General features: G+C 40.2%; 2 protein-coding genes across 3 annotated transcripts; both read right to left on the minus strand.

Annotated features, from left to right (window-relative positions):
- Window positions 1-2,432: 2,432 nt before the first annotated feature.
- Window positions 2,433-12,774, minus strand: wdr12 (WD repeat domain 12). Its single transcript, XM_083937666.1, has 13 exons — window positions 12,635-12,774; window positions 10,758-10,852; window positions 9,593-9,687; window positions 9,355-9,461; window positions 7,648-7,763; window positions 7,406-7,560; window positions 6,222-6,267; window positions 6,040-6,125; window positions 5,805-5,945; window positions 4,677-4,782; window positions 4,431-4,563; window positions 2,883-2,955; window positions 2,433-2,763 (listed from the first exon to the last, which is right to left on the minus strand). Exons 1-13 carry the CDS (start codon window positions 12,673-12,675, stop codon window positions 2,686-2,688), a joined length of 1,272 nt encoding a protein of 423 aa, XP_083793792.1. The 5' UTR covers window positions 12,676-12,774; the 3' UTR covers window positions 2,433-2,685.
- Window positions 12,775-15,697: 2,923 nt separating this feature from the next.
- Window positions 15,698-21,256, minus strand: nop58 (NOP58 ribonucleoprotein homolog (yeast)). Of its 2 annotated transcripts, XM_083938281.1 has the most exons (17): window positions 21,102-21,256; window positions 19,799-19,875; window positions 19,644-19,696; window positions 19,230-19,354; window positions 18,998-19,134; window positions 18,741-18,805; window positions 18,414-18,548; window positions 18,149-18,294; window positions 17,782-17,908; window positions 17,427-17,590; window positions 17,196-17,330; window positions 17,020-17,081; window positions 16,774-16,928; window positions 16,566-16,684; window positions 16,377-16,463; window positions 16,174-16,260; window positions 15,698-16,068 (listed from the first exon to the last, which is right to left on the minus strand). In XM_083938281.1, the coding sequence occupies exons 1-17, from the start codon at window positions 21,144-21,146 to the stop codon at window positions 16,003-16,005; spliced, it is 1,785 nt and encodes a 594-aa protein (XP_083794407.1). In that variant the 5' UTR covers window positions 21,147-21,256; the 3' UTR covers window positions 15,698-16,002. The 2 variants fall into 2 exon arrangements, with proteins under 2 accessions (XP_083794407.1, XP_083794408.1); XM_083938282.1 differs by lacking the exons at window positions 15,698-16,068; window positions 16,174-16,260; window positions 16,377-16,463 and having other exon boundaries at window positions 16,572-16,678; window positions 16,765-16,928.
- Window positions 21,257-25,321: the final 4,065 nt, after the last annotated feature.

Genomic DNA, 25,321 nt, shown 5'->3' on the forward strand with positions numbered 1-25,321 from the left:
AGTCATCTCTGAGTCAGAGGAACAGGATATGCAAAGTGTCGTTAGCGCCGCTCACACACAGGGGGCGCTGCTGCTGCTGCTCCGGCCGCACCGGGGGTCCGCTGCTGGACACATCACTCACAAGACCACTGGCTGCAACAGTGATGAACCCCGCTGATGTGCTGAACCAACTATAACTAAACAGGGAGGATATTCTGATGACCCCCCCAGGTGCTGAATGTGTGAAAAAAGATGGAACGAAATAATGAAATAAAAAGTCATAATTATAAAAGGTCTAAACAATGAGATTAAAGTCATAATTATGAGATAAAAAGGTCAAAATAATGAGATTAAAACGTCATAATTATGAAATAAAAAGCCATAATTTTGAGGTAAAAAGGCAAAATAATGAGATTAAAAACTCATACTTTTGAGATAAAAGGTCATAATGAGATAAAAAGTCAGAATTTTGAGATAAAAAGGCAAAATAACGAGACTAAAAAGTCATAATTATGAGATTAAAAGGTCAAAATAATGAGATCAAAAGGCATAATGAGATAAAAAGTCATGAAATAAAAAAGCCATAATAATGAGATAAAAGGTCGAAATTATGAGATAGTCATAATTATGAGATAAAAAGGTTAAAATAATGAGATAAAAAGGCATAATAACATAAAAAAAGCATAATAATGAGATAAAAGGTCAAAATAATGAGATAAAAAGGCAAAATAACGAGACTAAAAAGTCATGATTATGAGATAAAAAGTCATGAAATAAAAAAGCCATAATTATGAGATAAAAAGGTCGAAATAATTAGATAAAAAAAGCACAATAACGAGATAAAAGTCATGATTATGAGATAAACACTCAAAATAATGAGATAAAAAGGCATAATAATGAGATAAGCAAAATAATGAGATAAAAGGTCATAATGAGATTAAAAGGGCAAAAAAATGAGATATAAAAGCATAACAATGACGTTAATAATTATAAGATAAAAGGTCAAAATTAAGAGATAAATTCATAATTATGAGATAAAAAGGTCAAAATAATGAGATAAAAAGTTGAAATGAAGAGATAAAAAAAATAATGAGTCATAACCATGGCAATATTTCTTCGGTCAGTGGCGATAGTGGGCTTCCATATGAACGTGTATGAAATGAGTGCACTTTGCATTTACCATATTCTGACCAGAGGCGCCTTTGCCAGTAGGCATGTTTTTGTTCTGGTTTGATTGTTTTTCGTTTTTTTATTATTAATATGTTTGAATCGCAAGTTTTTTATAATCATATTTTGAAAATGACTGACTTTGAAAATAACTCAAATGTGCTCTTTTGAAATATATTTTTACACTTATATATTACACTCAGTGTCAGATTATAAAACAATGGCGATGGACACGGGTTTGAGGGGCTCCCTGGAAATTTAAACGAGGGTTGCCTCATACCGACATCCTCCTCCGTCCTGACTCCAAAGCCTGGTTATTGAATCCCTCTGGAGTTCAGAGTTGCAGTCGATGAGAACAACAAACAAAATGTCAAAATTTGAAGCAGAGTGAGACCTCTGTTGCAGCTCTCCCTCCTCTGTCCTGAGTCAATAGACCTTTTTAATGGAATTCCATTGCTAGGCAACAGCCCCGGTCCTTGTTAACTTCCTGTCAGCTGATGTTATTCACATTCACTGGAACAGGAAAGAAACTAGGACTGTCTGGGAATGTTTAGGTTAGGTTTCTTAAGCCTGAAAACAGCCAAGGTGAGGTGCAGGCGTCTAGTTTTCTCCGTTAACACTTGAATTATGATGAAATATTAGAATAGTATTTTTACCCAACAACAAGCACCAGACAGATTTGTGGGTTTTCAGTGCAGACTTTGGTCATCTGATATCTAATTCTCTCCTTATGGGTTAATCATTGTGACACTTCTTTGTTTTACCCAACAATCAGGCCTCGTTATCCACAATCATGTTTTTGTTTCCAGCTGGGAGGAGGTCACGGGGAAGACCCAGGACCAGGTGGAGAGATTATATCTCCACACTGGCCTGGGAACGCCTCAGGATCCCCCAGTTAGAGCTGGTTAATGTGACCCGGGAAAGGGAAGTTTGGGGTCCCCTGCTAAAGCTGCTGCCCCCGCGACCTGACCCCGGATAAGAGGTTTAAGATGAGATGAGATGTTTTTCTTTTCTTAATATCAATGGTTACTGAAACCCAATATAGTGGTATAACTACTGAACTCAATTAATCTGGAGTTAAAGGAATGACATCCAATAAAAATCTAATTCAGTACTTTAATACGATTGGAACATTTTATCATATTTTCATTGTCACTGTTGTGCTTTTTGAATCCTCATATTGCCTTCCACTTCCACTAATTGCCGTCCTCAAAATATTAAAAATATTAATTAAAATCTACCATAAAGCACTGATGCAAAACACAGAAGAGGCCGTTTTAGGAGACAAAATTAATTTATACTTTTCTTGGGTTACAGGAAAACAAAGACAATCCATAAGAAAATATGTGTAAAAATCGAGAGGGTGGCGTAAAAATTAACCTGGACAGCAAAAGAACAAAAGCGAGCAAAGTTTTGTTTTGTACAAAAAAATGTCAAAGCTGCTGCTTTTTTCCGTCTGCCTGTCACGACGCTGACACTGTCCGTCATTCCGTCCTCATTGTCGGGGGTGGATCTTTGGAGTCCGTGCCGGCGGGGAGCCTAAGCCCCTGCGTCCGTCTGACACGCTGAGTCTCTATACGTGTACAGCTTGTTATCCGCACCTCCACTCAACATCAGCTGAAGAGGAAAAGAAGAAGGAGAAGGACGGTTAACCCATTGGTTATACGCATGACCTTTGTGTAGAATTGCAATATTTAAAGACGCTGCATCTTCAATATATGGCAGAAAAGTCTTACCCCGCTTTCTGTCCAGTCCACACAAAATACTTTGTCTTCATGAGCTGCTAGGTCATACAGAGGAGCCTTACAGCTGGGGAGACATGACAGAAACATTTATGTGTTAACTTTATTTATGCCTTTAACGCAGAGGGTTCATTACACAAACCGTACCAAAAAGGCAGAGTCCAGCTGAGAGTTGAGATGTAATGGTATAGGTTGAAGAAACATTTTATAAACTGACCCAGTGTTTTTATTCTGACGGGATTAGTTTAATATGGGGACGTGGGGTAAGGTCAAGGTTTTAGTCCTGTCCGAATGTGCCATGTCGGTAAATTTTCCGGAGAATGTTGGTAAAAAAACAGTCCAGGAAAAATACCTTAGGTAAAACTAATCCCGTCCGAATACATCCCTCTGTAAAACCTTTTTTTTTTTCCACATTTTTTGTACAGAATTATGCAGACGCACAAGTGCACAAGAAAGAGTGCAACAGTTTTACAGCGTGTCTGCTTTAAGGTAGAAAAATAAATAAATACAGAAAACCCCAACATGAATGTTGCTATCCCTCCCAAAAACCCACGTCAGACACGGTGTAAAGCATATTTTGATATTTCGTCATATCCTGTTAATACATAGTGTTTTTTTTAATTATTATTTGGCGGTTTATCAAGTTTTTTATTATATACAGATAGACAGGAAATGGGGTGAGAGAGAGAGGGGGAGACATGCAGCAAAGTGCCGCAGGTCGGACTCGAAACCGCGGCCGCTGCCTCCAGGGACATTCAGCCTCTTTACATGGGGCGGCTGCTCTAACCAGCCTGTGTCCACATGTTTTTGAGCATGGAGGCGCTTGAAGAAGCACTCTTATCCCTTTTTCAGGTGATCGATTCTGTCCTTTAGCTTCGTGTTTAGTTAGTTTTGTGACATGAGGGAGCAACGTAGCACGCACACACGGCGTCAGGGAGATGACGTAGTGGATAAATCGAGTAACACAGGGATTTCTTAATCCCGTGCGAATTGGCCGTTTATATTACAGACGTCCTGAGGTAAAATTATTTTACCCCACGTCCCCACACTAAACTAATCCAGTCCCAATAGAGCTTTAGACAGGAAGCTTGTTTCAGACAGAAATGACCTCAGATATGTGGTATTAACAGGACGACCGGCAAAGTCAAGGTTTTTTTTTAACCTTTTCATGTAGTAAAAAAAACCCAGCCCTGTTTTCAGCTTTGTGATTTCTATGATTCAGTCTTTAAATGGTTCATTTAACTTGAGAAGACAGAAGAAAACACTTCATCGCAAATCAGATTTTTTTTAATGTTCTGTGCAGAGAGAAAGGTAGAACCAAATAACATGGTAACCATCGGTGCCATACCATTTCATTAATATCATATAATTAGGGTGATTACCGATTGATTTGTCAGCGGAGTCAAACTGTATCGAAAGATGGACTAACACAATGTTTTTGACGATAACAAAACTACAGAACATCCTTTAAGTCCTGACAGGAATCTGTTACGCGCTTCTGACTGGAACACATTTCCACAAACTATTCTGCGCTTCACTGACCTTCTGGTGTCCCACAGTTTGACCAGGTTGTCAAGGGAACCTGAGACCAGCTGGTGCTCGTTTGACGGCGCCCACTTTACGGCGGTGACCCAGCCGGTGTGGGAGGTCAGAGACAGCAGCACCAGCGACCCGTCTGGAGAGGAAAGGAGAGGAGGGGTTTGAAGGTATGCGAGGAAAGAGAGGATAACTGATAATAGAAACCATGCTGATTATGAGATGTCTGTGGTATCCAGAACTCAGGGGTACCTTTGGTGCGAGGGTCCCACAGTCTGATGTGTCTGTCGGTGCTGCCTGAGGCCAGCCGTCGACACAGAGGTGAGTAGGAAATGGAGTTAAACACTTTACTGCCCGTCTGTGGAAATGACAAAAACCTCAGTCAGTCAAATAAATACCGTCAAAAACAGTTTTACTTGGCATCAACCATCACGATGTGTTGTTTACATATGAGCATTATAAAACAACACTGGGGCTCTGTAATCCGCTACCAAGATGGCAAACTTTACGGCAGCGCACACCACTTTTTCCATTCTTACCCTTCACAATACTGTTTATCTGCCAGTAGCACTATTCTCAGATCGAGCGTTATTCGTCATGTCCCCGGTGTGTAATCTCATCTCATCTTCAGCCTCTTATTCGGGGTCGGGTCGCGGGGGCAGCAGCTTTAGCAGGGGACCCCAAACTTCCCTTTCCCGGGCCACATTAACCAGCTCTAACTGGGGGATCCCGAGGCATTCCCAGGCCAGTGTGGAGATAAAATCTCTCCGTCTGGTCCTTGGTCTTCCCTGAGGCCTCCTCCCAGCTGGACGTGCCTGGAACACCTCCCTAGGGAGGCGCCCAGGGTTCATCCTTACTAGATGATCCTGAACCACCTCAACTGGCTCCTTTCAACGCAAAGGAGCAGCAGCTCTACTCCGAGTTCCTCACGGATGGCTGAACTTCTCACCCTATCTCTAAGGGAGACTCCAGCCCCCCTCCCTAGGAAACACCTTCGGCCGCTTGTACCCGCGACCTCGTTCTTTCGGTCATGACCCAGCTTTCATGACCATAGGGGAGGGTAGGAACGAAGATTGACCGGTAGATCGAGAGCTTTGCCTTCCGGCTCAGCTCTCTTTTCGTCACAACGGTGCAGTAGAGCGACTGCAACACCGCCCCCCCCTGCTCCATTTCTCCCGCCAAACTCACGCTCCATCGTCCCCTCACTCGTGAACATGATCCCGGGGTACTTGAACTCCTTCACTTGGGGTAAGGACTTGTTCCCTACCTGGAGTAAGCAATCCACCGGTTTCCTGCTGAGAGCCCGGTGTAAATAAAGTACTAAACTCAACCGGTTTGACGTTTTGACCCAGTTTCTGCTCGTCAGTGTGCTTCTCTCACCAGCGTCGTCTTCATTCCTCCCGTCTCCACGTCCCAAACGCGGATGGTGTGGTCCCACGACGCGCTGCAAACTTCCTCGCTGTCGCACCACAGGACAGAAGACACCGCCTCGTTGTGTCCGGACAACGTCATCAGGGGAGTCTGTGTCCGGGCGACAAACACTGGAAGCTCATTCCTTCACATTCAGCGTGTTGACTAATACAACATACACATATAGCTCTCTTGGACCACTCACCCTGGTGAGGCCTAGCTGTTGGGTCTTCTGTTTCTTCCTCGGTCTGTCGGCGGGTTCTTCAACCTCGTCCGCCTCGTCCGTGGGCACTGACAGGAAGAAGAAAAAAAAAGGATGTAGCTTGTTGGGAGATTTGCTTTTGGTTCGGTAATGTTTTATAAGGAATCATGATTGTGTCAACCTACCTGCTGACCAAATCTTTAACATTTTGTCCCAGGAGCCACTGCAGAACTGTATGGGAGCGACGCAAATGCTTTACTGACAAACAACAAGTGTGAAACCCATTCAATTTGTCCACTGACATCCTCCGTCCTCTGCTTTTATTTAACCCATAAGAACCCAGAGCTATTTCCCCCTTAGAGATCTACAATGTGACACATATGTTGGGCATTTACTGTAATTCAGACCCAAAAAATATTATGTATTATTGTTTGATTCAATTTTTATTTCTAATATGTAAATAAAGTTAAAGCAGAAAACAAAAACAATACTAATAAAGCAAAAATTGTTTGATTGCTGGCAGATAAAAAAAAGTAAAAAAATAAAACTAAAAAGACATAAAAAAAATAATTTAAGCATTAAAAAAAATTAAATGCATGTATTCAAAAAGGAGTAGAAAGAAATAGGACTTATTTAATCCCATCCCTTCTCCATAATAAGTAGTATCTAATTATTTATATTATATATATAAAAATATAAGAATTTATAATATTAATCACCACTTATCTTTACTTTAAAAAAACGTATATTCATTTCAGCATAGTAATTTAAATTGTATATCATCCATAATATATTAATCATTAAATTATCAATTCATTTGACATGATGTTTTGTTTACATTTGGTTCAATATGCTTTAAATTGAATAATATAAAAAAAGATTAAACATAGAATCAGCTAAATTAACATCATTATCATTGTGATTTTTTTTATTGTGACACTACTATAAGGTATAAAACTACCTTATATGCATATAAGGAATTTGTTTTATATATGTTTTATAGGAATTTGTTCAGCAAATATGATCAGAACAGGTTAAACAGAATAAAGGACGTGTTATGTGAGCGTGATAATTGTTAATGACTTGAATCTCATCTTAAAAACAAAACATTTGCTTTTAAATATGAGCTTGTTCTGTCCCGTGTGTTGACCAGGCACACAGCCATCTTGAAGATGTTGTCATGGAAACACAAACTCAAAAATTGTCACCTTCTGCGCCCGGGATGTTCCGGCAGTGTCACTTAGGGACTTTGTGAGTTCAAAATCAAGGATAAAGCCAAATGAGGAACTTTCCAGAACATTTAAAAAAAGGGTTCTTATGGGTTAAAGTCATTTCTCCTCCTCTTTAACCACCATCCATCCCTCTTTACCTTTGAGCCGGTGGGGTCTGTTGCGACGCAGTCGACGCTCCCCGTGTGCCCCCGACAGCAGTGTTTGGCTTTCACCTTGTTCCTCTCAGAGTTCCACTCCCAAAGCAGCAGGGTTTGGTCCAGAGAGGCCGTGAGAAGCAGAGAGGTCAACCCATCTGCGCAGAAACGTCAACACGGATGTTTTTAAGAAAGGCTGCCGTTGTTACTAGCAGAGCGAATGTCTGCCACTCTGTCCCGCTCACCTCTTTTGACCCAGGCTACATCTTTGACCACGTCTGTGTGTCCGGCCACCGTCATCACCGCCTTGCCCTCCACGGACCAGATCCTGGCTGTCTTGTCGTAGGACCCGGTCAGGATCCTGCGAAAGAAATAGAAGTAAGCAACAACGAAAACATACATTACAAATGAAGACATATATTGTTAGCTCTTGTTGTAAATATACAAAAACGACACCAAAGATAAATTTTGGGGTCATTCGGAATCATAATTTATCCACCAGAGAGCATGGGCAGGGTTCTTTTAAGATGCGGGATGCGTTAGTTCTGTATGATGATTTGGCAATACAGAGAAAATCAAACGTCACAATATTTTTGACCAAATACCTCAATACTGCTGCGATATGGTAGGGTTGACTACTGGTTCAATTCAATTCAATTTTATTTATAGTGCCAAATCATAACAAAAGTTATCTCAGGACACTTTACAAACTAGGTAAAGACCGTGGTTGGTCTTGGTCTTGCTGGTGCTTTCACAAAGTATTTACACTGAGATTTTTCCCAAATAATGATCAGTGATGAGGATGAAACGACTAAGAACGGCTAGAACAGTAAGCAAGAATAAATAAATAAAACTAAAATCACACCACTAAACCGTTATGCAGGTTTGAAATCTAGAAAAGACAAGTATCTATGGTTACGACCTCTAGAATCTAAGACGAAATCTATTCTCATACCCAAATATTGATAAACCATATTTCCCGGACTATAAGTCGCATTTTTTCATGGTCTGGCTGGTCCTGCTACTTAAACTCAGGTGCGACTTATATATTAAAATACATATATTTATTTTCACACTGACAGCCGCGAGAGGGCGCTCTAGGCTTGCGTACCAGTATCTGCACCTCCTATTACTCCTGCACCACTGAAGATGAAAGCGGTAATCGAGCAGCAGAAAGAAAGTTTGGAGTGGTGAGAAACTTGTGAGGGACTGGCGAAAAGCGGACGATACTCAAAAAAGAACAAAAGAAGGGAGAAGGGAGCGCGTGCGTGTGATCGTGTGAGAGAGAAAGAACAAAAGAACATAATCGTGGGCTACAAGCTCGATGGCCACAGCTAGAGGAACAAGTTCACAAATGGATGCTTGGACGACGTGCTGCCGGGAGAGGCTTCTTAACGGTGCAGTTACGTCTCAACGCCCAGGTAGTTGCCAAGGCGATGAATATAAATGACTTTCTCCTTTGATGAAATGTCGGTTCTTGGTCTCTGATTTTATAAAACAAATTTCCCCACAAACATGCGACTTGTATATGTTTTTTTTTCCTTCATTATGCATTTTTTAGCTGGTGCGACTTATAGTCCGGACAATACGGTAATATAGATATATTTCCCCTCCCTATGTGTACCTGAGTGTCCTGAGAATCCTAATTAATTAAGAGCTACAATATGCTTTTCGCAAATATTTTGTGAGCTTTACTTGTTTTTCTTTGCCATCTTTTTTTATTCATAAACTATTTAGTTTCATTACCATCTTATTCATCTATTGTAATTATTTAAGACAGCAAATTAAAATTATTTACCCAGAAATCTTGCTTTGGAAGTCAAAATTGCATAATGTCTGCTAAAAAACGCAATTTCTTGAATGTTTGCTTTGAGGCCACCAGTTACAAAATGTAATGCTGTGACCACAGAGTACATGAGAAAATGTAAACGCGTCTGTGTCTATCATCTTACCATTCAGCATCTGCCTCTACGGCGCTAATCCAGTCATCGTGCATCATGCACTCCTCAGGCTCTGGGGCTGTGATCCGCTCTACATACTCTATCTCCACCACTTCTTCCTGCAACACGTGAGCAACAAGGCGTAAACATCAGAAAGGAGGTGTCCCACATTCGTTGCATTCATCTGCTGGTTTAGGCTCATTTCAAAGTCTAAGTCCACTTAATTGTCAGCGGCGAGGCTGGTTCGTACCGTTGATATGCCTTCTGTGTCCATGTGGGCGGCCAGCGACGTTCGCAGGAACTGACCCCTGACCAGGAAGTCAAAATCCACTTTACTGTGAGATGCTGTGGAAACAAAAACAAGAAGGGCTTTATAGCAAGTGCTGGGGGGTTTGTCTCATCTCTCATCTCATCTTCAACTGCTTATCCGGGGTCGGGTCGCGGGGGCAGCAGCTTTAGCAGGGGACCCCAAACTTCCCTTTCCCGGGCCACATTAACCAGCTCTAACTGGGGGATCCCGAGGCGTTCCCAGGCCAGTGTGGAGATATAATCTCTCCACCTGGTCCTGGGTCTTCCCCGAGGCCTCCTCCCAGCTGGACGTGCCGGGAACACCTCCCTAGGGAGGCGCCCAGGGTTCATCCTTACTAGATGATCCTGAACCACCTCAACTGGCTCCTTTCAAGACAAAGGAGCAGCGGCTCTACTCCGAGTAAAAACAAAATAAGCATCATGTTCAGTACCAGTCAACTGCTGACCATTTAAATAAATAAACGAAATAGCAGCATTACTAATTCACCGCGAGCATCCTTTTCTGCATTATATGTTCTGTAAAAATAATTAAATATCAGCGCATATCGAAAAACATATACGCCAATATCGACCAATAATATCGGCTGACTGATCTATCGGTCTGACTCTACCAGTGAGAGCTTCAGTTGTTAACAGTGGTAGAAAGTAACTAAGTACATTTACTCAAGTGCAATTTCGTGGCACTTGTACTTTACTTGAGTATTTTATGGTACTTTGTACTTCTGTTCCACTACATTTAGGAGGAAATATTGTACTTTTACGCCACTTCATTTATTTGGTAACTTCAGTTACTTCATAGATTCAGATAATTAATACTAAATAAACAAATGAAATTAAGCTACACAACAGTATATAAAGCAAATACAATTAGTCCCACCTTTTTTCAGCTGCAATATTAAAGTTAGATTTCCATTAATGTACCAATTGATATTATCTGATATTGCGAAATCATGAAATGTCCCACTCTGCATAATCAGCACGTACATTTTGATGCGATTACTTTTGTACTTTTACTTAAGTAACATTGTGAATGTATGACTTTTACTTTCTACAGTGTGGTATTAGTACTTTTTCCACCACTGTTTAGAGTAAAGTGAGGTTTTTACCATTTTTAGCCTCCAGCAGCTTGTTGATGACGTTGCTGAGGTCCTGCACGTCAGAGCCAGCAGGGATGGAGAATGGGACGTCATCTACGACATACCTGTAAAGAAATGTATGTTCTTAGTTCATACAAATGAAAAAACATATATTTAACATTAAATGTATTCGTTTTTCATACAAAATACTTTACTAATATGCAAATTAGTAAAGTAATCTAAAAGATGTTATTGCCAAGTGCAAAATACAATACAAATAAGCATATTCAAATGCAATTACAAAAGTTGTTGCTTTCAGAACTGAGCGTAGCATTTCTTACATTCAGAAGAATAAGATATGAACAGAACAATAACAGAAAGTAAAGCAATAGAAAAGAAGTATGGAAAAAAATATTCATAAGTTTATTTCATAAGTTTGAATGAATCTAAGTAAAGGTGCAGTTTTTTTTTTAAATGTTGAAACATGGGATAGTTTTTGAGAGTTTGTGTAGAAAGTATTTGGCGAGTATAATCAAGTTATTTATGTTATATTCTAGTTTTCTGTCCTCCATTATGAAACCAAATCTCACATTATTGTAAGTCGGGGGTGGCACATCCACATTATCATAAGTTATCCAATTTTTTGAAATCCTTCAAAAGCAATAGGATTGACTGCAAGAGACAATTGAATCTCAGCTCTTCGCTGCCCCACAAGCACTAATGTTGGAAAAACACATGTAGATGAAAGACTAGCAGGCCTTCTTATTGTATTTTTAAAGAACATTTGTACAACACGTAGACCCACCAGCCTGTTCTGGCATCTATTACCTACCAGTGTTCAACATGGTCATGATACCAGACTGGCCTTAGGTCATGGCTTTACCCTCCCTGCCTCTGCCCAGAAATAAAGCACTTAAAAAAATGGTAATGCATCGTGGAGATCAACCGTTTTGGCCGAGGCCGATACCAATTGGCCTTAGCCGATGACCGATATGGACTGCTGATTTTCTGGAGACGATATTTGGAGCTGATTCTACTTCTTTCCCCTCAACTTACATCATACAATTGACACAATGATGATAACAAACATTACGAGTCTCTGTTTTTAAACAAAGGAACATTTACTGAATTTACGTCTCCAGCAACATGGAGCCGCCTGTCTGTTAATGATGCTGGAAACAAAATATCGCCCAAAACACAAATATATATACTGTATCTCACTACGGCATAGAGCTGTAACATATTGGAACAGCCCCCACCAACATTTAATCCTAATAATAGGAAATATTTTAAGCTTCTGTTATTGTTTTGTGTTGTTTTCTTTTTGTTTTGTAGCATGATGAGTATGTCTCTGTGCCTTTAGTTATGTAGTGGCTAATATGCATTCATTATTCAGATATAACTATATTTGGTGCTTCATGATATTTGTTTGTATATGTTTTGTGTATGTCTTGTGTTGGACCCCAGGAAGAATAGTCCTCACTATGGTGATGATTAATGGGGATCCTTTATAAAACTTATACATGTTTCTACTTCTGTATAAACACTTAAACATATATTTATTTACAAAAGGCATATTCATTACAGTCCAAACTAAACTGAAGTCTAAGGATACATGTCATTTGTTGTTGTGAAAGTACCTCTTTTGCTTTAGGGGAGACAGGAAAGCTAGGAAATGTACATCTAATACTCTTGGCATCCAAGATGGAGTAGCTAGCTAACAACCAAAAACAAGCTAAAAGCAGCTACGAACCGTTAAAAGGCTAATAGTGCATTTACTGTACTGTACACATGCATAGGTAAACGTTATAATGTCGTACTGTCTGCTTCAGTTGCAGCATGTTAGCAGCCCGCTAGCCTGTGCTGTTTTCTAATGTTTGGTTAAAGGCAGTAAGAGCTCGGCTCACCTTTTGTCCTCTGTGAAGAACCTCGCCTGTAACTGCGACATCTTTACGTATGTGTGTGTCTCACAGGCCGCTTATTCGATCTAAGATATGGTTGAAAAGTTAATAAAGTGGTCCTTCACAACACATCTGAGTCCCATGCAGTCGGGCCATGTGGTACGGAAGCGAGGCATCTCAGCCGAGCACAGATGGCGCCGATCGATTATGCGGATCTGTGCTCCTCCAGTAATGCCTGCCTAGGTTACTCAATAAGAGAACAAGACTTTTTTTTAATCAACTTTATTATTGATTTACAAAATACACTAACAGTGCATCACATAAATAATAATTGGATAACACATAGGCGTAACAACAAAATACATACACACATAAATAGAGATAAAAAATAATGATCATTTTTAAATAAGGGAAAAAAGTAAAATAGACCAGGGGACATGAGCAATGGAAATTAAATGGAATCAAGAAGAAGAAGAAGAAGAAGAATTCCTTTATTAGTCCCGCGAATGGGGAAATTCAATTTTTTTCACTATTATTTTTTCATGTTACACACACAGGCCCGAAATACACACACATGCACAGACAGGACTTATATACATGCAACCAATGCAGAGATGTTAGAGCTAGGGGGCTGCCAGTGACCGGCGCCCTGAGCAGTTGGGGGTTCGGTGCCTTGCTCAACAGCACCTCAGCCCAGGAGATGAACTGGCACCTCTCCAGCCACCAGTCCACGCTCCATTCATGGTCCACACAAGGACTCGAACCAGCAACCCTCCGGTTCCCAGCCAAGTCACCTATGTTTGTTTGTTTTTTGTTTTCCTCCTCCTTGAATGACTTTATTTATTTTTCCTATATTTAATATATCCTATATATTATTTTTGTTTGTTTTTGTCTTCACCTTACCCATTTACTTATACGTGTATATATATATATATATATATATATACACATACATATATGTGTTATACATATGTTCTTTGGCTGCTTGGTTGGTTATTGTGACCGTGTCTGACATTCATGTTGGGTTTTTTTGTTTGTTTTTGTCACTGTTGTTTTTCACTTTAAAGCAGACATACTGTACGGCTGTCATGCTTTTTCTTGCAAAATGTTATAAAAAAAATTTGATTTGAAAGATATTAAAGTGGGAGCACAGATTTATAGTTTTGATAGCTTTCTAGGATATTGACTTGAAAGACAGCTCTATTTCTTTCATGAAAACACTTGTGGATGTAAAACTTTGCAAGAATTAAAACAAGATTAATTCAAAAGATATTCTTATTCAGCACAAAACTCCTCTTTTTTTACAAAGCCAAAAAGAGGAGCTCAAAATCACAGCAGATATGATTTAAAATTAATCTACAAATATCTTGCCACAGTCTACGGGTAAAGGTATATTCACATTTCCAAAACATGTGAATAACAGTCTCAGTCTGGGAGTCACAAAAGGCACACTTCAGATCTCAATCCACATATTTGAATTTGATAAAGGATTTAACCAGGTAACAGCCATGAATAGTTTTAAATGACACTTCTTTCACCTCATTAACCACAAAAAAGATTTGAGAGAGAGATCAGATTTTTCCCTACATAATTATTTACACGACTATTCCAGTAAAATGTTACAGGAGGAATGTCACACTGGAAAAGGGCACAGGTTTGACGATTGTTCTTCCAACCAGATGGGCTGAAGCAAACTTCAAACTACCAGCTGGAGAGTCAGTTACATCAGTAAAGGGAGCATCAAGCACAGAAACAGACCGAGTACTTGTGAATAACAGGAGGACACCAGATGGATTAGCATCAACAACTACGGCACACTGTTAAGGAGTTATAGGTATTCCATAATCTTGCAAAAAGTCCTCCTAACAAACTAAAACACCATTGCTGTTGAATAACTGTCTCACCCAAATACAAGAACAAGACTCACCCATGCTAAGTGATCAAAAATTAGTCTATTTGTGTACGTTTATGTATTTGTCTTGTAAATTTCCTTATCCGTCTTTTCTTGTTTGAACATGTTTGTATTGTCTTCAGTGTATTAACCTACTCTCCATGGGTTTTTTGGTTCCTACTGTGTTTTATCTAAGTATTCACCATAAAGAGATGCAGAAGAATGGACCCGATTGTTATGCTATTGTACAATATTGATAATACTATTAGGCTATATATCAAGTAGCATTGAATAGAGATACTCCGGTAAAGTACAAGTATCTTACATTGGTAGTAAAAGTAGTAAAATTCTTCACCCATTGGTCATCAAATGAAGATATGTTGCAGATAAGATTATGGTTATCCTTCATAATCATTTATTTTTCAAAACCAAAAGTACCCCCCCCCCCCTTTAAAGGTTTTAACAGGTATAATTATTTATGAGTGATCGAGCCTCATATTCCTATTTTTAGTTAACACTCGCCATTACAGACTGTAAATGCATTTCTATTTGCTCATTAAAATACCATTAGTAGAAAGGCTGAGGCGGCACAATGCCAAGTGTTTGAATTAAGGGAGGGCGCAAGGATGCTTACTATGGAGGACTGAACATGACTTTAGCCTCAATAAATGCATAATTAACAGTATAAATGAATGCATGAAACAGGAGCTCCAGCCTCAACATATGGACACAGAAACATATGTGAACAGAAATGTAAAAATAAATGTAAATCATTTATTTATTTCATAGATACATCCATGTGTCCTGCGATAGACTGGCGTCCTGTCCAGGGTGTACCCCGCCTCACACCCGATGTCAGCTGGGATCAACTCCAGCCGCCCGCGACCCCGACAGGGACAAGAGGTTGAAGATGAATGATTTCCGCGAGACTTAAGTCATGTTTAGTCCTCCGTAGATTACATTTTTGATCTTCAATTTTTAAGAGGAAGACTATTATCTCCAATTTTCCCATGATTTAATTTTCTTATACAGTGAAACAAAAGCAACTACCAGTGGTGACTAATTACTGATAGAAAGCAAAATTATCAGCCATTGCAGTTTGAGTCTTGCATTCAATAATCAACTCAATGACTATTTGTGATTCACACTGATGCAATGTGTACAACAAACAAAAACAATGACGGAAAGAAAGGTTTATTTCACCAGGGCAGCGTTCACAGTCTCAGACAACAAAAAGTTTGTCACAAGAGAACGGGGGAATGTGTCCTCAACTCATTGCTCTGCGCTGAATTGTCTGATACAGATGTGTTTACAAATAAAACTCATGGTTATAAAAGCAGATGCTGTGATGATTCTGTTCTTTAACGTGAACTCTTTTCCAAAAACAGGCGCTCAAGATTTGCCCTTTAGATATAAATGTATGACACAAAACTAAAAACGACATAAAAAATTAAAACAGAAAATATATACACGCGCCGCTGTTTCACTCATCGTCGTCTTCCTCCTGCTTGGCCTTCTTTTTTCTCTTCTTTTTCTTCTTTTCTGTCGACTGAAGAGAGAGCAGAAGTGAGCACGACAAATACAAACGATGGAACAAATGTCAAAGTCTTATTAGTCTGTGGACTTGGGTTCGAGTCTCCGAACAGATTCCTACCTCTGTTACGGCTACATCTTCCTCCTCCTCCATCGCTTCCTCGGGCACCTCTGCTTTCTTGTCCTTCTTTTTCTTCTTTCCCGATGACTGGGGAGAAAACAGCACAGCGTGTATTCAACCATGAACCAAACACTGGATAACTTTTACCATCTACTTATGAACATTCTGTAGACTTGGGTTCAAGTCTCTGAACCGATTCCTACCGGTGTTACAGCTACAGCTTCCTCCTCCTCCATCGCTTCCTCGGGCACCTCTGCTTTCTTGTCCTTCTTTTTCTTCTTTCCCGATGACTGGAGAGGAAACAGCACAATGTGTATTCAACGACAAACCAAACGCTGGATAGCTTTTTACAATCTACTTATGAACAGTCTTTAAACCAAGCAGATTCCTACCTCTGTTGATACCACTACTACTTCTTCCTCCTCCTTCGCTTCTTCAGGTTCCTCCGCTTTCTTGTCTTTTTTCTTCTTCTTTTTCTTGGGAGTTTCCTCTGCTGCTGCGGCTTCTTCTTCTACAAAACAGGCAGGAAAAAAACCCATCTTGAGCATCATCGTCACTTTATTGCTGGCACAAGATAAGGTTAATTCCCACTCTACCCACCTTCCGCTACTGGTTCCTTTTTGGCCTTTTTGGATTTGACCGCCGGTGTTTGGGGCTCTTCGGCTTCGTCTGCCTCCTCTACCTCCTCAAACTTCCTTTTCTTCGAGGTGGATGGAATAGTGGAATCGCCGGATGGATCGTACATTCTCACTTCACTGTGAAGAAACAAGTAGGCATTTAGCAACTTTCATATTTACATTTTGAAACATAGAATCTTTGGAAAGGCGCCATCTTGGGAGTATTTACCTCTTGTGCTGGTATTTGTCTGCCTTTGCCATTGCTTTGCCTGTTCCACTGATTCTTCGGATCTGAGAAGGGGGGGAAAAGATGAAGACAAGATCAGATGACCAGCAGAATTATACAATTTATGTGCATTTGAGTGGTGCCTATGATACCGTCCAAAAATGTCCCTTTGCACTTACTCCTTTCTCCTCCAGCTGGCGCAGCCTGGCCTCCAGTTTGGCACGGTTCTCTGCTCCCATTTCTGCATTTGTGTCCTCTCCCAGGGCGTCATAGCGAATGGCCAGGGATGCTTTAGCGGCAAGCATTCTGGAGATCTGGACAGATATCACAACAGAGCCCATGGATATTTTCGAAACCACAAGACTGGGATGATCATTACCTAGTCCTGTTACGGATCATTCTGGACGTACCTTGCCCTTATTCTTCGCCGTGGTCTGGCCCACTAATGAGGCGTGGTAGATGAGACCATACTTGGGTGTGTCTTTGCGAGTCTTCAGGGCCCGAAACAGAGCCTTCTCTGCTCCGAGGATCTGCACCGTGGAGGCCGGATGCTTTGCCAGATTCAGAAGGGATCCTTAATGACACGGCAGCAAGAAAGAGACGAGTAAATGTGATGTTCGTACCGCTATGCGCTCATTTGGCCTCTTATCACAAGCTCAGATGAGGTAGTGACTTAAAAGCATCAGTCTTTTTCAGGAAAGCGACAGAATGTCGTCATCATCACTGCTTGGCTTGTGTTCACGCGGCCCCTTCTCGGTGACTTACCCGCGTGTGAGATGAGACGGGCACCGACCAGCTCCCCCACCATTACTGTCAGGTTGGGGGCGATTGCCATCATACGGTTCTTCAGGTAGTCATAGAGCTGAGCACGGTATTCTGAAATCTCAATCACCTGTGGAAAAGAAGGAGATGTGATTTGAATTCCAGCTGCCAGTAGACAATAAAATAAAATAGAAGGGCAAAGCAGTTCTGTAGTTAAGAGCAGGAGCCATAGACTGTGACTGTTCAGATGAGGTAGTGACTGAAAACCCACATGTTTGTTTCAGGGTAAAGACAACTGTCGTCATCATCACGACTGTCACTTGAGCTCTTCGATGTACGCGACACATGTGGAGCAGAAAGAAAGACTAACCTGATCGCAAAGGTGCCAAATGTTGGTGATGTCGTGTTCCGACACTTCTGTTCCCATGGAGATCTCGGCGGCCAGTTTGACCTCGGCCTCAATTTCTTCGGGGAGGATGTCTGACAAATCTGAGCCGGCCACGTTTGTGCGATCACCTGCAGACACAGAGATACATTCGGCCACTTGAGAATCCATCCAACATCTCGCAAGCCTCCTAACTTTGCAGATATAAAATCACCAGTGTAACCCTTTAAATATATATATATATTTTTACCAATATGGCGGGCAGCTTTGCAGTAAGCCAAGTTGTCGGTGATGATCTTTCCCAGTTCAGGAAAGTGCCAGCCATACCACTCTCTGCAGCGCATGATGTAGTTGTTAAGCTCCTTATCTAGGTCATCCAAAAGAGCTGAAGAGACAGAGAAAAAACAAAACACTCAAAGTCAGACTGCATATTCAAATGCACGACAGTCGTCACTAAAGCGGATTGTAAAAGTAATTCTGAGGTGAGCTGACAATGAAAATACGTAGTTGCAGCCCTTTGCAGCCCAAACTATCCTTTAATGCTTTGCTTACATAATTAAAAACAAATACAACTTACAGATGGCCTGCACAATCATGGTGTCCACTTTGTCCGGGCTGAACTTCAGCTTGTAGCGGGATAAACTGGCGAGCACAGGCAAAAAGACGAGTTATATTACACAGCAAACTGTTTTGGACCTCTCTTTGCCTAGGGAGAGACTGCTGCCTCAGCGGTAGTGACGATTGCTGAGGAAAATCTACAGGAAGTTTCAGACAGCAAGGGTAATCATAGGCAGCGGCCGCGTTTATGCAACGCCGTATCTGTGCGCAATCTACCTGTGAGCTAAGCCGAGCGACATGGCGCTGATCTCCTTGGGAGGAAGTCCGGTGATGAGGCTCTCCATCTGGCTCCTGATGCATCTCATCAGTTCAGCCACAGCGGGGCTGTGGACACAGCTCAGATCCAGCTTTTCCTAAAGCAACAAAAACAAAAGAAACAGCCTGTTAGAGCCATAACAACACTAAGCTACTGAATAATAATGATGTACATGAATATTAGGCCACGTACTTTAATAACCCCGCCGAGTTTCGCGTCGCTGATAGCCAGCTGCTCGTGAGCTTCCTTGGCGACAACTTTCTTCAGCACTTTCTTCAAACTCTTGCCAATTTTTCCCTCTGTAAGGGCAGTCGCAGCTGGGTGGCAGAGGTTAAGAACACTGCGTTAAATCATAAACTGATGCATTAAACCAGAAAACAATCACTAATATGAGTGATGGGGAATCCAGTGGAAAATCTAATTCTGATCAATCCTTTACAAGCTTAGGAAAAAAAAGGGTCCAACTACCTTCCCTTACAATTGAAACTACCTGTTGAAAAAACTACGTGGTCTCATTGGTAGTGACGAAGACGGTGGAATACCTCATGTTTTAATCAGACAAACACATCACAGTGTGTATTAGTGTTTAAAGAAGTACGCCATTACCTGCCAAGGCCTCTGTTGTGTCCTGAAACTTCTCAAAGTGCTTCAGCTTCACACTGGCAGAGGGAAAAACAAAACGGTTTAGACATGTGTCTAATTCACATGATAACAACTAGCTGATTCCACGCTTTCATGGTTGGAAAACCCTAAATACTTACACTTTGTTTGCCTTTTCAGGAGTGTCAAACTCCTTATACAGGCTGTCGACCTGCTGCAGTTTGGATTCATCGAGTACCTGAAATACGACAGAAGCGCTCACTTTAATTGTCATGCATTGATAAAGGTCTGGGCAGCACACTCGAAGTATCTGAAACCACTAACATCATGATTTCTGCACAATTATGGGCCTGAAAGTATGGAGGGTAGAATTGAGTTGGATAAAAATGATTAAATGACAAACTAGTAATTGATAATCCATCATCAATGTGCCAAATATTAATTTGCTGGGACAGAAAACACACTTTAAAGCCATTTATTTTTTCCGTAGTTACTGCACTTAGGCTTCGTAGGGCAGTATAATAAACGCTAGTATGTAAATATCTTTAGATTAGTCAGCATTAACATTATATTCTCCTGTAATATGCATTCAAGATTTGGTCAGCAGCATGGATATGTACTTAAGATTCAATATGCAAGTTTATTTGTTGACGGCTTTATGTAAAATAAGCTCATATAGATACAAATAGTATACAGGGAACAGTGTACAGGGAGAATACAGAGAGTGCTAGGGGGGTGTTCATTATACAATAAGGTAACACATATTACATAATCAATGCTTTTAATAGAGTTTTTATTTTGTTGATTGTTGGATTAGTTTAAGGTAAAGTTGCATTTTTTTTAAACATCATGGAGATTTCTTAGAATAGATACTTTTGCAATAACTAAAAGCACACGTATTAAAAAGTACCATTTTCCTTCTTGCTTCGGGTGATCATGGAAACCAAAAACAACATTTTCCCAAAGTAAAATCAAATCTATAGTGAAAGAATCAGTAGTAAAGGTCTGCCCATAGTTTTTATGGTGTAAGAGCAAAGCCAAAGCAAATGAACAACTGTCTCTGGGTGTAAATTACAGAAAGAGCAGTTAATATTAATGTCTTTATATTATTTTGCATATGATGCCTGAATATGCAAGTGAACATTGTTGAGAAGTAAGTTAGAGACAGCCACGTGAGCCTCGCCAGGCACACGTGGTTACGGGGCCTTCTCTGCAAACTTGCGTTAGCTCTCGCGTTAACAAAATAAACCCGTGTAACCTTACAAACAAAACATTAAACTACCTCGTTCACATACACGAGCTCGAATTAAAACATAACTATGTCATGTTGCTCGCTATCAGTCACGTTGCATGCGCTGAAGCAACACGGGCTGTGGGTTACTAGCTGTGAGGCTAACCTAAGCTAACACACGTAGCTATAAATCCTCAATTCTTGAATTTTAAAGGGGGAAAACGTATACGTACTTTAAATATTGCATATCCAGCGGCGGTCTCAAATAACACGAGCATTTTGGCGACGGCTCAGTTACTTTGCAGAGTGTGTGCTCTCTGAGTTGAGAGCCTTCAGGGTTTTCCGGTCACCACGTTGCTGCTCACACTGAGTGAAACACGCGGCGAGAGGAGGCGAGAGGAGGCGACGGGAGGGGAGGGGAGGGAGCACCAGGAAGCGGCTGGGTTGCCAGGTCCGCTCATTCGATATCACCCGATATCAGAAATGGTTCTTCTTCTTCTTCTTTGTGGTTTTACGGCAGCCGGCAACCAAAAGTTGCATTGCTGCCACCTATGGGACTAGTATCTTAGTGCTCTATATTCTACTATACAGCCCAGTGTCTTTTAAGAATCTGAAAAAACTGCTTTTTCCCCTCCTGCTTGATCCCACTTCCAAAATACTTTTAAGAGAAACTTCATTTAATCCAATTTCTTGCAATTCTCTAAGAAGGTCTTGTCTCTGGCGATCATGTTTTCTGCAAGACATCAAAACATGTTGTACTGTTTCAGGTTCCAGACAGGAACACAAGCCACTCTGGTGTTTCCCTAAAATAAACAAGGTGCTGTTCAGATATGTGTGCCCAATTCTCAATCTAGAAATAGTAACCTGTTCCTTACGTCTTAACCCCCCTCTTTTGCAGATGTTAACTGAATCAGTTACCCTACTAGATAATGAGAACAGGTGCCTGCCTTTGTGTTCTTGCTCCCAGAGCTGCTGCCATTTTAAAATGGTTTCTTGCCAAACTATACTTTTACCCTCTGCCTTTGATAAATGTATGTTGATATCTACAGTTTCCTTAAGAGCAGCTTCCTTGGCCAACTTATCAACCTTTTCATTTGTCGCAATACCGACATGAGCTGGGACCCATAGAAACGATATTTCTACCCCTCTCCTTTTCACATCTCTTATGGCCAGAAGAATGTCATATACTAGGTCTTGCCGACTCTTTGACGATCCTCTCCCAACACTATTGATCGCTGACACAGAGTCACTGCATATCAACACCTTATGGTTCTGGATCTGCTCTGTCCATTGCACTGCCATCAGGATTGCGTATAATTCCACAGTGAACACGCTTAGGAAATTTGAGGTTCTCTTCAAAGCTTGAGCATTCCATCCCTGCACAATAAATGCTGCTCCTGTAACAATCAGAAATGGTTTATTACTGTATCGTTATTTCAGCTGATTTTGAAGCTGGTCTATATGTTTTGTTTTGTATAAATATAGAATATCACTTTAATGTAGTTTACGCTACCAATGCAAATATATATATGTTTAATCGGTGGTGTAGTTCAATTCAATTCAATTCAATTTTATTCATAGAGCCAAATCGTAACAAAAGTTATCTCAGGACACTTTACAAACTAGGAAAAAGACCACACTCTATGACTTATTTATGACACACTTCCAGTAGTTATAATAATATCTATATTAATGTGAATATGACTTATATGTTATGGCAGTTAATACAGCAGAATAGTAGAAACAAGCACAGCTAAGGTGATAGATTATAATAGCAGCAGGAAGCGTCATGCAGGACCCCGGCAGCAGACACCACCACGATCAGCAGAGACCTGCGAGACGACAAAACACAAACAACTCTGGGGAAGAAGTTGAATTAGTAACATGCTTCGATGAGACATAGATGATACAGACAGAGAGAAGAGAAGCTCAGAGTATCTGGAAAAGTATTATCCCCGGCAGACTAGGCCTATAGCAGCATCATTAAGCAGAGCAAACTTAGATAAAAAAACAACATTGCTAAGGGCTCGTAAGTCCTAGCTGTAAGCTTTATCAAAAAGGAAAGTTTTAAGTTTACTCTTAAATATATACACCCATAGTTGAGGGAATATATATAGTATACACCATACAGTTCATACACCTTTTTCAAGGTCAAATTCAAGCACTTTTCAAGCACTTTTAAGGTCTATTTTCAAGCTTTTCCAGTACCTTACAGTTGTGGTAAATTACAAATTTCTACGAATACATTGAAAATTATTATTTCACTTTTTTCCATTAAAATCACGTTAAAATATATGGTGTTATGTTATTAACAACTAAATTGTTTCATAACACCAGAAGGATAAGAGATTAAATTATATTTTTATTCTATAGCTATTTGTTGTGGAAGAAATGTGGATACAATTTCAAACATTTGCCCAAAATTCAAGCACTATTCAAACCTTGGAAATACACCATTAAAATTCAAGCATTTTCAAGGATCAAGCACCGGTACGAACCCTGAGTAAACCCACCTATCACCAAAAACACATTGGAATATATAGTGTCTTTAAAAAAAAAAATTGTCAGTAGTCGTGCTGGACATATTATTTTTGCATGACATAGTAATTAAGAAAAAAAGTAAGTTTACCCCCTCTTCATGGTTACATACTCAACTACCTAGCAGTACCCCCACCTCATAAACTACCACTTCACCACTTTGTTTAATGTAATAGTTAAGATAAAAGCATCACTGAGCTGGCTCATGAAAAGACTGAAATCCACCCATAGGTGCCGCCTAACTTGACACTACGTAGAAGTCTGTATTTAAAATTTTATTTATTTTATTTTATTTTATTTTTATTTATTTATTATTTAATTTAAATTATAAATTTTGGACACGCATCCCCGTCTATGGTACAAACATAAAACCGTGGTGGGATAATACTCGCTCTTTATTCCAGAGAGATGTCTCCAGTATCCCCAAAGTTATTCCCTATTGGTCTTCTTTTATTGATAACCTGAACTGGGGAAATATCAGGAATCTTCCTTATAAATACCTCCTCACGAACAAAGTACGAGAAGTCTCTTACAAAATCATACATAGGTATTACCCTGTTAAGCAATATCTCCTGAGGTTTAAGCCTGACATATGTGTAAAGTTATCCTCGAAGCAATTTCAGTCAAAAGCAACTGGACTTGGTTATTTGTCTAGGAAGACGTTTCACCTCTCATCCAAGAGGCTTCATCAGTTCATGTATGCATCTGACCAGGCTGGGACTGGACCAGGACCAGGACCAGGACCAGGACCAGGACCAGGACCAGGACCAGGACCAGGACCAGGCTGGGACTGGTCCAACTAACTGGTGTGAGATCCAGGTATTTAACCTCTCACAAGGCTTATGTGTGAAGTGTTCTTTCTGTGGAATATGTCCAGAAACCATGGTGCATCTGTTCTGGCAATGTCCCGACACCACCACTTTTTTGTAAAGATCTGTCCCAATACATTACTTATAAACTTGTCTCTCATTTTTTTTTTTTTTTTGGAAACATGGGCTGTTTGGTTTCCATGACAATAAAAGTAAAACAACAGAAAGAAATATACCTAATTATTGATATTATTATATAGATATACTATTGATCATTTTAGGAAAATATCACATTCACAAAGCCAAATTTAGAAATCCTAAACCCTCTGTTATTCCTTTTGGTAAGGAAACTGAACAGTACATCAAAACCATCTATGGCTCAGAAACAAGAAAGCTGCTAAAACCCTTCAGATGTGCTCTATGTTTGATATATTTATAGGAAGCCCATTTCAGAATCAGAATCAGAATCAGAAAACCTTTAATGTCCCGCAGACGGGGAAATTCTTTTGTCACAGCAGAAACAGAATATTACAAAATAAGGTAAAAAAATAGCAAAAATAAGCAATAAAGTTAAATTTAAAAAGGGAAGAAATAGAAATAGACATCTATACATATTCACATGATTTAGTGCAGTTGTTCTTGTTTGGTTTGTTTTGTAATAATATAGTATTGAATAAATTAATATGAGTAAATATGACCAAATAGTGCAAAAACAGAAGTGACCATAGTACAGGCATATGCCATGACAGTTCTGTCCCGGGACGCCCCCTCGACTCTGTGAAGGTGGTGGGAGAGAGCAGGAGGATGGCAAAGCTTTCATCCATGATGGAGAATGACTCCCACCCCCTGCAGGAAACTCTAACAGCACCGGAGAGCTCCTTCAGCGACAGGCTGCTTCACCCAAAGTGTGTGACGGAGCGTTAGCGCAGGTCTTTCCTTCCTGCACCTGTCAGACTGTACAACCAGCAAGGCTCCAGTTAGACCACACACACACACACACACACCAAAAACAATAATTATAAATAATGATAATTTCAATCATAATGTGCAATACTTTTATTTTTCTTCTGTGCCTTAGTGTACATTTCTAAAATTAAAATACTTAA

Source organism: Echiichthys vipera, assembly GCF_963691815.1.
Source record: "Echiichthys vipera genome assembly, chromosome: 23".
Classification (NCBI taxonomy): Eukaryota; Metazoa; Chordata; class Actinopteri; order Perciformes; family Trachinidae; genus Echiichthys; species Echiichthys vipera.